The sequence below is a fragment of the Petaurus breviceps genome, unplaced genomic scaffold, assembly GCF_028583685.1.
Source record: "Petaurus breviceps papuanus isolate PSGF00001 unplaced genomic scaffold, PetGlider_PUasm1.0 140, whole genome shotgun sequence".
Lineage (NCBI taxonomy): Eukaryota > Metazoa > Chordata > Mammalia > Diprotodontia > Petauridae > Petaurus > Petaurus breviceps.
Window position 1 is genome coordinate 1,051,676 of NW_027185698.1, and position 18,411 is coordinate 1,070,086.

General features: G+C 37.8%; 1 protein-coding gene and 1 pseudogene across 1 annotated transcript in view; one reads left to right on the forward strand and one right to left on the reverse strand.

The window, feature by feature from the left end:
• Positions 1–18,411, forward strand: part of LOC138146493 (WD repeat-containing protein 19-like) — a 154,033-nt gene that overhangs the window by 102,342 nt on the left and 33,280 nt on the right. The window contains exons 25-27 of the mRNA XM_069068410.1: positions 656–724; positions 9,120–9,197; positions 16,328–16,424. Coding sequence (XP_068924511.1) covers positions 656–724; positions 9,120–9,197; positions 16,328–16,424 — 244 coding nt within the window. The remainder of the gene's footprint in view (positions 1–655; positions 725–9,119; positions 9,198–16,327; positions 16,425–18,411) is intronic.
• LOC138150113 (large ribosomal subunit protein eL6-like) lies at positions 13,984–14,597 on the reverse strand (annotated as a pseudogene).

The window sequence follows — 18,411 nt, forward strand, 5'->3', positions numbered from 1 at the left end:
TATTATCATATGTGCTTGATGTGCTGGTTATTGTTTAGCAAATTCCTTTTTTTTTCCTTTTTAATCTACTACAAATGATAACACTGTGGTAGGAGAAAGGGAAGGGGCATATTTAGAAATAAAAGCTATATAAGATAAAAGGCATCAATAAAAATTAGAAATTTTTAAAAAAGAAAAAGGAAATTGATGAGTAAAATGTGACTATAGAAAATAGCATTAATTATTTATTCATAGGGAAACTGTGAAGGACTGACTAATCCTTCCACATCATAAATAATATTAACAATGAACAGATTGAACCCAGTGTCAGACATGTCTGTGCTACTATGGAAGTAGAAAATTCACTGTAGAAGTAGAAAATTAAGCTTAGGTAGACAATAGCAGTAAAGAAAAATTCATGCAGTAAGAAATCAGCAATTGGAAGTGAATTGTAGATACCTTGATGTAATCAAACAGCCCCCAAACTGAATTTGTTAGAAATTTTTTTGGCTCTCATCACTGCTATGATAGGTTATTATTTAATATCTATTAATAAAATATTATTTTTTTACTTTATTCACATCTGTTGGACTATACTATTATGGGATAATTAATATAGATCTAATTCCTTATACTATTTGTTAATTTTATTCATGTATTTATTATTATGTTACAGGCTTTAAAACATTTCCTGAAATGTTCAAACACAGAAGATAACATGGCCATAGAAATGGCAATTGATACCGTAAGAAATGTAGATGATTGAATTGCTTTAAGGGAAAAAAAAACATTATCACTCTATTTTGAGTAATCCTATACTTAGTTAAATGAATTTATCATGTTATTGCAGTATTTATATTTCTATGAATCACAAGAAATGAGTAGAATATGTGAATGAGGCAGGGATTGAGGCTAACCTTACATCTGTGAAAGTTCATTGAATGTTTTCATTGTGATATTTTTCTTTATCAAATAATCATCAAGTATTTCCTCTATTCCCTCACCTTCCCCTCTAGAGATCCTTCACTTATCCTCTCCTCCCTCCCTATCCCCTTAGAATTTTATTTCTTTCTAAATTTAGAAGACTTTTATACTCTTCTAGATATATATTATTCCCTCTTGAACCCATTCCCGATGAATATAGGTTTCCAGAACTAACAACCCTCTTCCCCATCTAATTCCTCTATATCATTTCTTCTTCTCACACCTCATTTGTATAAAATAATCATTTTAATTTAAATATAAATTTAAATTTAATTAATATAATTAATATAAATTTAAATATTTATTTATATAAATATAAATAAAGTTCTTTTTAGCAGTTCCTAAATGGTTTTACTTTTTAAAGTCATATCATGCTCAGGTCTACCCCAATCTTTCTTATGAACTACCTAATTACTAATAACAATTTTGATATGGTTTTATATTTTACATACATAAAAGGTAAACAGTCTGTCTTATTGAAGTCCCTAGTAATTAGTCTTTGGTTTGTACCTTATATTTCTCTTGACTCTTGTATGTCAAATCTTTTGTTAAGTTCAGATGATTGTTTTTTTTTTTTAACAAAGTCCTGAAAGTGTGACAATTTATTTGACAGCCATTTTTTTTTCATTCATGATTATACTTAGCTCTATTGGGTATGATATATGCAGCCAGAACCCCTGTTCTTTTACTGTTTGTTATATAGTGCTCCAAGACGTGGTCTTTTAGTGTCATGATTGCTAAGTCTTATGTGATTCTATTTGTGGTATTGCCATATATAGATTGTTTTTTTCTTTTTGTTCATAATATTTTATTCTTGAGCTGGGGGTTTCAGGTTTTGACTATAATATTCTTATGGGTTTTCTTCATAGGATCTCTTTTGTATGGTGATCAGTGGATTTTTTCTATTTTTACTTTCCCCTCTGGTTCTAATGCTTCAGGACAATTTTCTTTAATTATTTCTTACATTATTGTATCAACATTCTTTTTTTTTTTTTGATCATAGCTTTCAGGGAGTCTGATTATTCTTATGTTTTCTCTTCTTGATCTGTTCTCCAGATCGGTTATTTTTCTTATGAGATGTTTCACATTATCTTCTATTTTTCATTACTTGTATTTTGTTTTATTCTTTCTTGATCCCTTATAACTCCGCTGGCTTCCCCTTGCCCAGTTCTGTTTTTCAAGGAGTTGTTTTCTTCCTTAAGATTCTGGATCTCCTTTTCTAATTGGTTGACTTTCTTTTCATAATCTTCTTATTTTTCTTGGATGTTCTTATTGTTTCCAGGCTTTCCTTGATCTCATTTGATTTTTAATCTTTTAAAAAAATTTTCTGCGAATTCTTTTTGAGGTGACTATTTGACGTTACTCTTTGGGATAGAAGACGGTTCTTTGCTTTGGTATCCTCTTCTGAAGATGAATCCTTGTCTTCTCTATTCCCATAGTAACTCTCTGTGGTTGAATTTTTTTCTTCTTTGCCTGTGCATTTTAAAAAAATTGTAGTAGTTTAGTTTTTATAATCACCTCTAGTTCTGGGGTGTGGAGGATCATGCCTCTGACCTCAGATCCTCCCTTAATTCTCCCCTCAGGCTTGAAATTGGAACCAAGACCTTCAGCCTCCTATAAGTGCCCACATTTAGTAGTGTCTCACCCCACTACTTCTGCACTCACCAGGTGTGTGCTGGTTCCTTCTCACCCCCAGCCCTGTCTCCACAGCACAGCTGGGTTTGGAGTTCCTTGTCGGCAGAGGTTCCTGTAATAGTAATGGAATTTAAAGATCCCCCTGTATTGGCTTGGTTTTCCGATTGAGTGTTAAAACCCAGAGCTTTTGAATCCCACTTGTGGGATGGACTTGTTGACATGAAAAGAGAGGGTTGAACTGGAAGGAGCTTGTGTCATGGATTTAGAGAGGCACAAGCAGAGGAAGAGAGGCAGAAGAATTTTTGTAAGCAGCATTGTGGATGCAGAGAGAGAGGATTGCTGAGGATCAGTTCAAGCTGCCCAGGACTTTTGAGAGCTGCCAAGGACTGAAAAGACATGGCTGTGATGCTGGTACTTTGTCTGTCTGTTTTGATGTTGTTTTGCCAGATTCGTCTGTTGGTGAAGGACAGTGCTGTTGTTGTAGAGGTTCTGGAACCTTGCTGTTGGTTTAGAGCTTCTGAGACTGTTCTGCAGACAGAGAGTGAATTGTGTCCACTGGTGAAGGACAGTGCTGTTGTTGTAGAGGTCCTGGAACCTTGCTGTTGGTTTAGAAGACCTGAAGAAGGATTTTCTTGTTGTATGTTTACAGAAGTCTTACTGATGTTTTCAGGGCTCCTAGGACTGTTCTGCAGACAAGGAGAATGAATTAATGAGGACACTGGCAATGTATCTTGTAGCCTTGTTAAGCTTTGTCTCCCCAGGAACAGAGATTGCTGAGAACTTGCCTCGGATCAAGATGAAGAAAAGACCTTTCTTTGGGTATTAAATGCTGTGATGATATCTTAACCTTGTTGTAACTCAGGGGTAGATGGCCTTTTGCTCTCTACTGCCCCTTTTGAGAAGGTACTTGGTGTTAACTGATGATAAATGTAATTCAGTTGTGATCCAGGGGTGGGAAACTTCAGACTTTTTTGTGCTTTGTGACTGATGAAATGAATGTACTTTGTTTATGATTGAAAACTAATCTCCATTTGAGAAGAGGGTCTTTGGGATTGACTAAATGAATGTACTTTCCAGGTGTGGAGTAGTACTTGGAAATCATTGAATCACACTTGGTGAATGCTGTATTTTGATTTTCTCTTTTCTTAATTTGTCACTGAATAAAATGGAGAGTGGCTATGCTGGTATTTTGAACCTTTGGAAGTTGCCTTTGCTTGGCATTACAGTTCCCTTGATCTTCCCTGTCAGCAGAGGTTCCCTTGATCTTCTCCAGCTCAGATGCCCAACACCCTTCACTGTCTCAGTGGTAAAAGTTCCTGTTTTTCTGCTGGGACCATGGCAGCCTCTCAACCAAGGTAACCCCAGGGCTTGCTGCTTATTGTTTAAGTTGTCCTATGGAGGTGTTTGCTCTTCACAGGGGTCAAACTTTGTCCTGGGACTTTTCTTCATATCTTCTCTGTCCCAGGAGGATCCCTGTTTTGCCCCTACTTTTATTTATTTTTACTGCTTCATGTTCACCCTGAGGTGGTATTTCATTTCTTTTTTTTTGGGGGGGGGGAAATCTTGGAGTTTGGAATTTTCTGACCTATTACACCATCTTCCCAGAATCCTCTCCTTCTCCTTGCTTTCATCCAAGGACTAAAGATTATCACCAAATCAGATAAAGCATTCCATCTTCCAGGTGAATTCCTGTTTCCTATGATTATTAAAAAGACAATTTCACACCCCCATTTTCCCATCATTAAAAAACAAAGCACCTTCTAAGAGTTCTCCCATTTGGATCTTCCCAATTCTTTCTAGACCTGTTCAAATCATCCTGGGAAAAGGAGACAGGTCAATCGAGGGGTACCTCAATGATTTTCCAGGGTTGTAATGAACCTTCTGGATGGGGCAGAAACCTCAGGATCTAGTTAGCTGGACAGGAGAAAGATAAGAGCCAGAAAGGATTAATTGCAACTCTCTCTAAAAGTAGACTTTGTCAGGTGAATTTTTCTGGAGATTAGATAAAAACAACAACAAAGACAAAAACAACTACCAGACCCCAGAAGAACCATTCCTCTTCTTAGGATAGCACTAATTTATCAAAGAAACAGTTTCTGGGAGGTAGGACACCCAACCCCAAATAATTAAAGGTATAATCTTCTGATCTCATAGTTTTAGAAGACTATTTCTAGCATTTAGTAATGCTAGCTGCCTGAGGGTGTCATGGGAGAAGGAAAACCCAGTAAATGTGATAGTGGCAGGCAGTACCCTAGTTAGGGATAATGGCACAGGGACCTGTAAAGGTGCCTATAAAGAAGGAGGATATGTTTTTTACAAACTCTGATGGTGTCTGATTGAGTGGCAGACTTAATTAATATGCATTGCTGCATCCTGAGTAAGTTATCATCTTTAGTAAGAGCAAACTTCTTGCCTGAGATGAGGGGAGATTTCATCAGAGGCAAGTTGACAACGACATGATATTTCAAAGGCAGATGACTCAGTTGTTCAGAGAAGCATCACTGACCAGAAGTAACTGCATCATCCTTAGTGTAGGTGATCATATAGTTCCACCCCCACTGCAACATAGCCTCATAATCCCTGTATCCAGATTGATGATGGATCCAATTCTCAATCTTTCCTCTTCTTGCATGGGCATCAACCTGATTATTCAGGTGATCAGAGGATATATGAGATCTTTGATGGGCACTAACATGCCCAACAAGTAACTTTCTATTGTGATTAATCAGCAAAATTCTTATTAGTACTCCTGTTCATCAGAGTGTCCTCTGTTACTGGATTAATGAATACTGAGGATTAGCTGTGTATGTCTCTTTCATAATGGATGAAGGCATCAGGGAACCAGGTGAAACAGCATTCCTTAAGACTCAAATCCTTGGTAGATGAGGACCAGTTTGACTAGCTGAGGAAGCAAAGTAGTAGTGCTGGGACTAAACACAGTTTGTTCATTAAAAGCACTAACATCCAAAGGGGCTAGATAAGTAAAGTCTTTAATATAACATTATCATTAAACAACAGAACCCTATGCACTATAGATCTTTTTTTTCATTTTATTTTTCAATTAACAAGTATTCATTTTTTCCTTCCCTTCCCTTCATTTTAGAAGAAAAACACAACCTGTATAGCAAATATCAGTAGTTAAGCGTAAGAAATTCTCACATTGTCCATGGTCAGAAATGCATGTCTAGATATTCCTGTGCATCTTGTTAGAGGGAACATTTTGCATCATCCATCTCATGAAGGGCAACTGTGGATGAAGGGTAATGGTATGACCAGCTGTCATCTTTTCAGTAGCAACTAGGACCCAATAACAAGCATGGAAGTACTTTTCAGTGGCAGGTGGCCACTCCAGGGATCTTAGGGTTCCAAAAGTTTAATTAATGGTATTTTAATCTGGTCAAAGGAACTGATAGATGTTTCAGTGGAAGGAGTGCTGGACTTGGAGCCAGGGAGGACCTGAGGTCAAATCTGGACCTCTTTTTGCCTAACCCCTGGAGAAGGAAATGGCAAGCCCCTCCATTATCTTTGCCAAGAAAACCCCACATGGGGTCACAAAGAGTTGGACACAACTGACAGCAACAAATCTGGTCAAATCTTGGTGTCTGTCAAAGATTCCACTGAGCCTAGTTCTTATGAACAGAGATCTCAAAAACAAAGGTTCCAGAGGGTCAAAAGGACTCAGAGGGAGAGGCTGTTGGAAAATACTTTAGGTCTTCCAGGTCTTACTTTACTCCTTCTTAGCCTATTCTGGGCTCCATTTGAAAGAGTCAGGGTTATAGGCAATTCAGTACATGGGGACAATCAGAATACTGAGATGGAGATTCTCCAGAAGCCCAAGAGTTCAATAAACGTCTGTGATTGTTTTCAAGTCTCTGGAGCACAATCTCACAACCTGGAGGACTGAGAGAGTCAGTAATATATTATCAACTACATCTGGAATCATCAGAATTCTCCCCATCCAAAGTATTCTCCAAAACTTAATTGACTAGGTTAGACTTTGAATATTCTTGGGGTTGATATTCCAACCTTCATTTCTTATAGGAGCAGCCATACAACATTGAGCTTTGGCCAATGTGGCCTCATTCACACCTGTCAATATCACATCAATATAGTGGTGGACCCACTTTCAGGAAATGGGACCTCTTTTAGGTCACTGCCCATCAGATTGGGAGGATAAGGAAGAATTGTGGTAGCTTGGGGAAAAACAGTGAAAGTATACTGAATACTTTCCCAAGTGAAAGTAAATGACTACTTTCTGGTCTCAGCCACAGGACAAGACAAGAAGACATTGGCATGATTAGTAAGCCCATACCATTCACCTGGACCTTGGGATACCTAATCAAACCCATTGACGAGGTCCAGAACAGCTTCAGTGATGAGCACAAATTTGTTTTGCTCCTGATTATCTACTGTAAGCTTCTAGGTACTATTCACTTTTTCAGTAGTTACATAAAATTATTATAGCAGGAGTTTGTATAGTGAAGTGTTCCATCTTTCTTCATTCCCATTACTAAGAAATATTTTTCACCCCATGTAGACCTAATATACTATCTCAGATGTTTCAGGATGCCCTAAGACCTTTTGGCCATACCCACAATAATTAGTATAGCAGCTGTCATATGTATCTGTACAGGCATTGATTTCCCAAACTCATAATATCCATGCCTAGTATACACTTTCCATGATTAGTCATCACAACTGTGGCCTAGAAGGGCTCACATAAGTGAGCCTTCCCTTGTTTTTCTCTTCTTAAAGTCCCATGGAAACTGGGGTACTTCCATGAACCTGTTGAGTGTCTCTAGTTTTGAGGCATATACGGGGTACAGGGTAACCCGGCAGCTCACAGCTCCTTATATATGGACTTGTGGTGTAGGTTAACTGTGTGGTACTCAGATCTTTCTGTTCCCTTCTGCCTGTTCTGCTGGGTAAGAACCGAGCTGAACCCTTCCCGTACCTTTCCTTCCTCCTCCCCGGAGGATAGTTTATAGTGTAAACTTTTCTGTGTTATCCTCTCTTCTCCAAACCTTTTCTCATCAGAAATTTAATCAACAATATCCTGTTACAATTATTTCCTTTTTTTTAAAGCCTAAGGGCAACACATAGCTTTCAAGTCAAGGTGGCTCTTTTTCTATATTTTGGAATTTAGAAGGAATATTAGAAGAAAAATTACTGTCAATTACAATAGCTCAGAGCATAGTGAAAAATTCCTAACATTTAGACAAATTGTTTTTAGACACTTTGCCATAATTTAAAATTTTTTAAGGTTACAGTTGTTCTCTTTTTGTTTAAAGCAAAAACAAAACAAAAAATAGGAACCAGGAAATATTTAGGGAAAGGAAGAGAATGTAGTGTATTATCTTGCTGGACAGGCATGGGTAGGGGAAATTGGGGAAAGAGCAGATCTTTTTTTTTTTGTTTGTTTGTAATTTCCCTCAGTCTTTGAAGAGGTGAGTATAACCAGTAGCTTCAACACAGGTTTTATCCTCTCTGTCTCTACTGTCTCTGTTATAGCTCAGTCTACCTTTCATTTTTCTGCTCTGTGTTCTTTTGGTTTTTCTTTTCACCTGTTATTTCTGTTTCTCTGATTTTCTCTTGCTTAGCTTGTTGAGTTGTGGCCATGGCTGGAGGTGTTAACCCTCCACTGCTGCTGCTGCTGAATTCATGAAGTCCAAACTCTTTTCTCTCATCCTGTGCCCTTTTAACTGAGTGCATGCTTCTAAAAACACCCAACTTTATCTCTAGTCTATCTTCTATCTCAAAGATCTGGATAATCCTAAACTGCTTTTAAGACTGAGAAAAAATATTTGTCCCTCTGAACCACAATGCCAAATTGCCAGTTGGTTTTCGCAACCAACTTCTAAGATTTTATGATTTATTTTTTGTTTTAAAGGAAAAACATTAATATTTAACTTTTTGGGCATGCAAAACTATTAAGATGACAAATGCAATATCTTTTTTTCTCTGCTCCTCCCTCACATTTATTTCCTTCTGGTATCTTTCTGTGGAAAGCAAAAGAAGAGTACTGTTCATTATCCTTGTTATTAAAGGAAATTTAATGCCCCTCCCGCTACTAAACTCTTACACGGCACGATCAAATCGCTCAGACGGAGGAACCTGAATCACATGTGCTTCCCTTGGCCTTTGCTTATTCTTTGTCCCTCCTCCTTGTAGAAAACAGCATGAGAGGGAGTTAGATTGCCATGGCCCTGAATTCTTTTGGGGTTGGCACAATAGCATTGATAGCTGTGGAGGTGCTAGATTCATGCTTTGCAGCTAGAAGTATGCTGCCTCCACCACTTTTCTTCAACCTTAGATAACTACTTCTACTGGGCAGGTTCACAGAGAAGGAGAGGGTGGCTATGATAAACTCAAGGAAACATGAGGACCCCTTGATAACTATTTTCAGTGATGATGTCTAGGCTGATTTCTGTTTAATATAGCTAAATTTATATTTGGATAATAAGCTCAAAGGATTTTTAGAGAAATATTAAAAGTAACTGATTTTTGTTTTCCTTTAATAGGTTGGGCAGGCAAATGATGAATCACTGACCAATCAACTCATAGATCATCTCATGGGCGAAAGTGATGGCATGCCCAAGGTATTAAAGTCATCATATTTGTGCTGTTTTCAGAAATATTCTGTTGTGTCAAATGCTTTCACATAAGTTTTCTGCAAATGAATTCTACTTGAGCCCCATTATCACCTACTAAAAATTGTAAAACCTTCCTAATTCAGACTAATGTGGGATGAGGTAAGAATGAATTTGAGTTGGTGAAAAGTCTGAATTACAAAGTTTTAAAAGAAAAACAGTTTAAAGTCCAAAACATATAGAAAACTTGTCAGATTTGAAATATTTAAGCATACAAGTTGAATTTTTTTAAAAAAAAGTACCACTGCCTCAATATGTAGCATTTGGACATGAGGTGAGGAGAAAATGGGTGTAAATTTATATGAAATCTTACCTAGTTATCTTCCTGATGTTGTATCAGGAACCAAGACTGAAGCAAAGTAGGGGAGACAGAGGAGTCACAGTAAAGTTGGTACAAGTAGTGGTGTTTGTGAATAGTTAAGTTGACCTGGGATATAGTTTCATATGATCATGGTGCTGTGCAAGGTATTAGACTATCTAAAAACAGATATAATGGCATTGTAAGACAAAAGAGGCAATATTATATTACACATATAATATTGTAGAGAAAATAAAAAGCAAAACAACCACATCACCAGGGAGAAAAATAGTACTGGTAAGGTATGTATGTTCCTCCAGTGCATTATCAGTATATTAAATATCTTTTTGTCCCAGAGAGCCATGTGTGTAGGAGACTTTCCACAAACATTTTTTTCATAAATGTATGAAATTGACTAGTATTTTGAGACAGAAAGAATATGATTAGTCATAGAAGAGTTTATAATCTCTGTCCAAATTTTGTTCTGTATCACAAGTTTTAAGGTCAAATTAATGATGTTTCTTTCCACGTAATTAGTTCTTTTTTTTTGCTTTTTGGAGGAGGGAAGGCAAGGCAGTTGGGGTTAAGCTACTTGCCCAAGGTCACATGGCTAGTAAATGTTAAGTGTTTGATTTGAGCTCAGGTCCTCCTGACTCCAGGGCCAGTGATCTATTCACTGCGCCACCTAGCAGCCCCCATTGTAATTACTTCTTTTTGCTTTGTATATTGATCTGTTCATTGGAAAAGGGTATATGTGACTATTTTAAGTCCAAGAGGTCATTAGTTTTAGAACTGGAAGAGTCCTGAGAAATTATTTAATCCCACCCCTTTAATTTCTATCCAAGAAGCCCAGAAAGGTCAAATGATTTGTGGTTGAACTGGGCCTCAACCCTAAATCCTGACTCTAGATATAGCACTCTTTCTACTGTGCTCTACTACCTCCATACAATATAGTTTCATATTGTTCTTTTGTAGTTTTAAAATTCAAACAGCTACCAAATTATAAGAAATTGAATTACTAGATGTGGTACAATATTCTTGTAGTGATTAGTTAAATTTTTTTATTATAGTTGATATAAAATCAACTACATACTCTCTCTTAAATGTTTTAAATTATTGGGCATGATTTATCTTTGTCCATTAAGTAGTAATTTTACATCTGTAACAGGATTCGAAATAATATATTGTATGCAATTATAGTTGTACTAAACTGGTGGGAACTGGGAAAGATCTCCTGTGTAACATAGAATTTGAACTGAGATATGACGGCATATAGGGAAACTAAGTGGTGATGGTGAGGAAGGAGAACATTCCAGAGATAGAGGACAGCAAGGACATGATAAACAGCATGTCTTTTGAGGATAAGTATGATAAATATGTTCTTCCAGTGCAGAATCAGTGTATTAAATATCTTTTTGTCCCAAAGCACCATGCATATAGGAAATTTATCACAAATATTTTTTCATAAGTGGATGAAGTTGACTAGTGTTTTGAGATAGAAAGCATATAATTATTAGTCATATAAGGATTTATGATCTCTGTACAAATTTTGTTCTATATCCAAAGTATCACAAGTTTTGAAGTCAAATTAATTAAGTTTCTTCCCTGAAATACTTCCCTTATAATTATTTCTTTTTGCTTTGTATGTTGATATGTTTGTTGGAAAAGGGTGTATCTATAGACCAGTGTAGCTGGATTTTAGAGTATATTAAGGTGAATAATATTTCAGAAGACTAGAAAAGTAAGAAGGGGGCCAAGGTATGAAAAGCTTTAAATGCCAAACAGAGGATTTCATATTTGATCCTGGAGGTAATATGGAGTCGCTGGCATTTATGAAGTATAGGAGTGGCATATATGCACCTATGATTTAGGAAAATCACTTTAGTAGCTAAGTGGTGAATGTACTAGAATGGAGAGAGACTTGAAGAAGGGAGAGCAGTTACTCCAGTAGTCCACATAAGAGATGATGAGGACTTCATGTAAGTAAAGAAGCAGGGATGTGTTGGAGTCAGTTCAAATAGGCTTGAAAAAGCTGATTGTTACATTTTCATTGTTATGATTTATACATCATATAAGCAAATGCTACAGATCAGGGCTTGTTTTGTTGATTGTCTAGACTTAAGAAAGTGATGCAAAAAATGTTTGTAATGTAGATTAAACTTAAAAGTAAGTAAGCAAGGGACACTTCCCACCCTCTTCCTTCCCCTCAAGGAGCAGGTTCTTAAATATTTACCAACATACCTCTTAGAGAAGGGGACACATACACACACACACACACACACACACATACAATGATGATGATGATGCCAAGGTTGCAAGTCTGGGTGAATTGAGGGTGGTAGTGGCCTCAACAGTAAGTTTAGGAGGAAAACAAGTTTTCTTTTGGACTTAGTGAGTTTCAGATGTGTAAAGGACTTCCAGTTTGAGACATCCAAGAGAAAGTTGGTAATGTGAGCCTGGAGCTCAGGTAAGAGCTTAGGGATAGCTATGTAAATCTGAGAATCATTTACATAGAAATAATAGGAACTGATGAGATCACCAGGCACAATAGTACACATAGAGGAAAAAAAGCTTCAAGGAAGGAACCTTGTGGAAGATCAGGGACAGTTTAGTGAGCATTACATGGAAGATGGAAAAACCAACAAAGATCACTGAAGAGTGTCCAGACAGGGGAAGCAGCAGTGCTATAAAAGTCTAGAGATGAGATGGTGTCCAGAAGAGGGAGATGAACAGTGTCAAAGGCTGCTGAGAGTTCAAAAAGGATGTGTGGTGATTAAAAAATCATAGATAAATTTGGAGAGAACAGTTTCAGTTGAAAAGGTCAGAAGCCAGATTGCAATTAGAATTGAGTAGGAGGAAAGAAAGTATAGGCACTAAAGTAAGTACCTTTTTCAAGGAGTTTAGGCATGAAGCAGAGGAGAAATATAGGACATTAGTGGGAATGATAGGTAGTATCAAATGGGGGCCTTTGAAGGTTGTGAAAGACATGAGCATCTTTTTAGGTATCTGGGAAGCAATCAATAGGTGGGGTGAGATTGAAGATAAGAGAGTTAGTCAACAAGCATTTATTAAAAGCATAGTTCCAGGAACTTTGCCCAGCACTAGGGTCGTGAAGAAAAAGAAAAAAATGTCCCTGCTCTCAAGAACCCATATTCTACCCAGGAAGACAACAGGCAAAATTTTGACATACAAGACAGATTGTGTGTATATATATGTGTATATACACACACAGATGCACACACATACACATATGTATATACGTGTGTGTGTATATATATATATTAAACTGGATGTTCTTTACAAATCTCAAATTATATATACACATATATGTGTGTGTGTATATGTCTCTATCTCTGTCTGTCTGTCTGTCTGTCTATCTATCTATCTATCTATCTATCTTCTAAGAGACAGTTGGTGATGTGAGACTGGATTTCAGGACAGAACTCAGGGCTAGATGTATAGATCTGAGAATTAATCTTTGCATAGAGATGATATCTGAACCACGGGAGCTGATCTACCAAGCAAGATAATATAGAGGGAGAAGAGAAGAGGGCCCAGGGCAAGAAAAAAAAAACACATCAAAGAATACTGAAGAAATTGACAGGTAGAAGAAGAAGCATGGGGCGTGGCTAGATGGCATAGTAAATAGAGCACCAGCCTTGGAGTCAGGAGGACCTGAGTTCAAATTTGACCATAGACACTTAACATTTACTAGCTGTGTGACCTTGGGCAAGTCACTTAACCCCAATTGCCCTATCCTCCCCCCTCCAAAAAATCAAGCAAAAAAAAAAGCATGAGAAAAGTGTCACAAAAATCTAGAAAGAAGAGCATATTCTGAAAAATATTCAGAACAGGATGATCAACACTGACAAAGGCTGAAGAGAGGTCAAGAAAGATGAGGAATTGAGAAGAGACTTTTGGATTTGACAAGAGATCATTGATAACTTTGGAGAGACCAGTTTCAATTAAATGATGAGGTCAGAAGCCAGATTGCAGAGGGTTTAGAATTTCGTGAGAAGAGAAGAAGTGGAAACACCTAGAGAATATAGCTTTCTCAAGGAATTTAGTGATGGAGAGGAGAGATATAGGGTGATAGCTAGCTGAGACTATAAGATCAAGTGAGCATATTTTGAGGACCAGGTAAAACATGAATGTGTTTGTAGGCAGCATGGAAGCAACCAATAAATATGGGGACATTGAAGCTTGGTGAGAATAGGGAGGATAGGGTCATTTGCTGAAGAAGAAGTGATGGAATAGAGATGATAGTGGGGGCAATCTCCTGGACAAGATGGGAGAGGATCATTGAGATAAAGTGAGTATAAGTGGTGTGGGACAATGCTAACCTCGGAAAAATAAATCCAAGAAGGATGTCAGTGGCCGAAAATTGTCCACTTACAAGGGGCATGTGATTAGATATTTTTTTAACTATTGCAAATATTTTAATAAGTGTTCTCTGTAAGGCATTTAAAACACCAGTTTGTGAGGATAAACTTCATTGGAGAGAGAGAAGACAGAACGCAGGGAGCCACGGAGCTGAGGAATTTTCTTGATTTGGGGTAGGATTTGAGAGTCTATTGTTTTCTGATCAGCCTTGCGCTGCTCTGTAATCGCGTATTTCTCTTTTTCTGTGTCAAAAACCTCTCCTTCTTGGTGTCTAGGTTTACGGAGCCTCTTCTTCTTGAAGTAAGCATCAGTAAGATGATTTGGAATTTTCACACCTGAAAGGTTAACCCGGGTAGAAGTGGCAATGACAAATTTCTGATGGGTCCTTCTCAAAGGAACACGGTTGATGGTCAGAGATCCAGTCACCAGTACCAAGCCACTAGCCAGTTGCTTCAGGAAAACCACTCGCTTGCCCCTGTGGCAGCCAGTGAACATGATCAGAATGGTACCTGGCTTGATGCTAGCTCAGAGTCTCCTCACATGCTGGCTAAAGGGCTTTTTGCCATGACTCAGCAGCTTTCTAGGCACATCCTCAGTAGGGTAATACCCAGGCATTTTGTGAATTTTTACTGTGGGGGATGACTTGCAGTGAAGTTTCCCCATTCTGAACATCCTATATACGTTATTACTTCCTTATATTTTGTAACTAAGTTCAATATTGCTTCCACATAATATATATATATGTCATTGTGTATTTCAAGGTAATGTAATAGCTATTGAGTATTAATACAATTGATTGGATTAACTATTGAGACCAAATTAGAAGTGTTTTTAGTTTGGGGAAAGGAATGGTAGTTGAGAGGTAGCAAAGGGTTAAGTTTCCATACAACTGTAAGAATTGCTGAAACAAGTCTACTGATAAAAAGTATTAGACTTGGGAAGAAGTTTGAGTTCACAGAGAACTCCTAGATAATACTAAAAATGAAGTAATGTTGGCAGCAGCAGGTGGATTTGACCAGTCAGAAAGTAGACAGTGGCCTTGGGACACTCAGGCCCAGATAAGAACACATCTAGGTTGGACTGAAGGGGGTTCAATATTATGAGGTTGTTACTGCACTTGCGTACTGGACCTCATGTATTATGTATGTTATCTAACAAAATTAGAGCCTCATTAGTAATAATTAGGTTAATGTTTGGGAGGGGCACGTAATCCTTGCTTATTAACCCAGTTTCTGCTTTTGTACCTCAGCCTCCTCTCTCTTGGCGCTGTCCCAGAGACTGGACTGCCCACTTCTTGTGAGATTCTAATAAAACTACCTTCACTTTGAGAGGTCTTTGAGTAGTCAATTTGGGTCAGGGTCTCCGCACCCCACACATTTACCACTCGAGTTCCTCCATTCTTATCACCCCAATGGGCTTTGAGATAGCAGCAGGCACTTTTTCTTTCTTCTTCCTTTCAATCGGGTTTTTAGGGTAGCGTATTTCTGCTTGTACATGGCTCTCTGGGAATACATTGCAGACCTGGAGTATCTACCAATCCCTTGGGCCAGGACTGGGTTCCGACTGCAATGCTTTCGAGGCTTTTTGACCTTTTCAGCTACATCTTCCTTTTTGTTCCCCTCCCTTTTTTTTTTCCTTTTTGACCTTCTTTGCCTTGGGTGGCTTTTTGTCCGCCATCTTGAGAGACGGGAAAGAGCGTGATTAGATTTTTAAGGTCCCAAACACATGGCAAGTGGTGATATATTCTTCTGTAGTAAAAGTCACCCAAATTTCAAGAAAAAAGCACCCAGGTTATCCTGAACATACTACTATAGGATCTGAATTTCTGGGATAAAGAGTAGGATGGGAGGGGTGGTATTAGTGAGGAGATGGATGAGGACGTTGTGGAGACTAACTAGGGCTAGAACAGTGAGCCGATTTTAATGTGAGAAGGATGTTACCACTAGAGCTTCCCTCTTAAGGCCACTAGTCCTGCCACTGTAGACCGTCCTGAACCAAACCTGGGGGAGGCAGAGACTGTACTTCTCTTCTGGGGATAGCTAGTGGTAAAGGAATAGAAAAAAGAAGGGAAAAGAAGTCCTAAGCGGGAAGCATTTGGAGTTGGGAATGTGGCTACCAGTTATTCTGGTAGCTGGGAAGTGGAATAACTGTGGTTATTATTTATTCTGCATAGTTGCTTATATGTGAAGGACATAAATGGGTTTGGAACTGCATATTCCTGCAGTCTGAGTATAGGCTTTGTAACTGGCACTGAATGTGTTCTGTACCATATGCTGTCTTATGACATATATTAAAAATGTAGCATTGCCAACATATTTATTATATATTTAATATGTTTATATTGTACAAATATATAATTATATAATATTGATGCAATTAAATATATATTTAATTTAAGGATGCCAGATATCTTTTCCGTCTGTACATGGCACTGAAGCAATACAGAGAAGCTGCCCAGACTGCCATAATAATTGCCAGAGAGGAGCAATCTGCTGGTAGGTACCCTTATTATCATTGTACCCAATTCTTCCTTTCTGACTATGCCCGAAGGCAAAGGATTTTTAGATTTCTTTCTCTCTGCTACTCTGTTCAAATCATAGTTTATGTCTAATTTAAACAAATTTTGGCAAGAGGTTATATTAGAATCCAAGGATCTAGGAAGTGTGCTTTGGCTCCTTGGAAGGATCACATGTGATTTGACCCCTTGATAAATAAGAGGCCATGAATAAAATAATACAGGATGGATGGACTATGATGTTTACTTGTGGAGGAAGTATTCATATCTATGAAATAATAATAGATTTATGGAAGTGTTATAATTTAAGTATTTAAAAGCAAATTCATTAAGGTTTAGGTCAACCATTATTGTACAAAATGTGTTATTTTGAATCCTGTGGCAAATGAAACAAAACTGCATCCAAAGATTTAAAGAATTTAGCTGCATACCAATTGTGAGAAGAAACTTAATTGCTCAGTACCAGAATACACCATGTATAATCAGTTTCCTATAAAGTATTTGTTTAAATTTTAAAAGGACAAAAGGACAACATAAAACTACAGCATGGAGTCATCATTAGGTAGTGTACCAAAAGCTTTGTCATGCATACCCTTAGCAAGGAGCCAGAGCACATGTTTCTCCTCCTGGAAATATAGTTCATGTGCTCAGCTCCAATCCAATCAACTATAACATGAGTGTAACCATGTCTCATTTTAGCCTTGAGATCACTTTTGCAACCCTTGATTTTTTTTTTTTGATTCACCCGAAGCATAATATATTCTATTCCAGGCCCTCATCTTAACTTTGTGTGAATATTTATATTTCAAGTATGTTTCTTGTCAATAACGTATTGCTGGATTCATTGATACCCTTTTCTGTTGATAGTTAATTAGATGTGTTTTTTCACACATACTGTTATGTTTTCTTTCTTTGCCCCTCACATTCCTTGTTTTATTTTTTTAAAAAAAGGTAGTGGAAAAAGAAGGGGATTAAAATTAACATTAATTATCTATATGTAGTGAGTACATGCTGTCTCACTGTCCCAGAACCAGACTAATACATCTTACCCTCACTCTTCCAGGAAGTAATCTAGGGGGCTTAGGGTATCTTTATTGCCATAGGCTTGAGCTCCTACCTACTTTGTCCCTGTCATTGTTAATTATAAGTGTATCTCAATTCCATCTAACCACTAAATATCAATTAACTTTTTTTTTTGCAAAGTAGTCAGGATCACACAGTGTCAAGTCTCTGAGGCCAGATTGGAACTCTTCTGACTCCAGGGCTAGTGCTCTCTCCACTGTGCCACCCAGCTGCCCCCATCAATTAGCTTTTATAAAGGGATATCTACTTTGAAGATGCAGCAGAAACAAAGTACAAACATTTCCCCCAATAAATATGGGGAGAATAGGTTTAACTTAGTTCACTTCCTACAGAGCCTGTATAGTTATCCAGCTGCTGCTTGGCTGGAGTCTTGAAGGTCCCTACTGCTTGAAGGTCCTTGCTCCTGTGGGCACTGATGTTGCACTGGGTACAAGTCTGAACTTTGGAATGCTAGGATGTCGCCTTTTGAAATCACAAGGTCATAGAGTCCACTCCTATCTCTAGTTTCCATGAGTGAAAGAATCACTGAGCTCTTCCAAAGATTGGGTAAGCTCAGAAGTGACTGAAGTTGACAGGGTATTTTAAATGCCTCTGGAGCCAAAGAGGTTTCGCTTCACTTTGTGGTTAGCTGTCCAGAACCAATTACAGAATATCTACATATGTTCTATAGACTTTTCAGAGCACTTCCATTTTACATCCTCTTTACACTCCCAGAAGCAGAAAGTGTCTTCCCCAACATCGCCACCTGGGGAGATGCCATTATGGCACTTTCTGCCTATGCTATAGCTCCATTACATATAATTGGAGTCCTCTGATCTCACTCATTTGTCCTCTCTCTTTTCATGCAGCCTGGACCCAAGTCTTTTTCTTGTCTTTTCATTTAT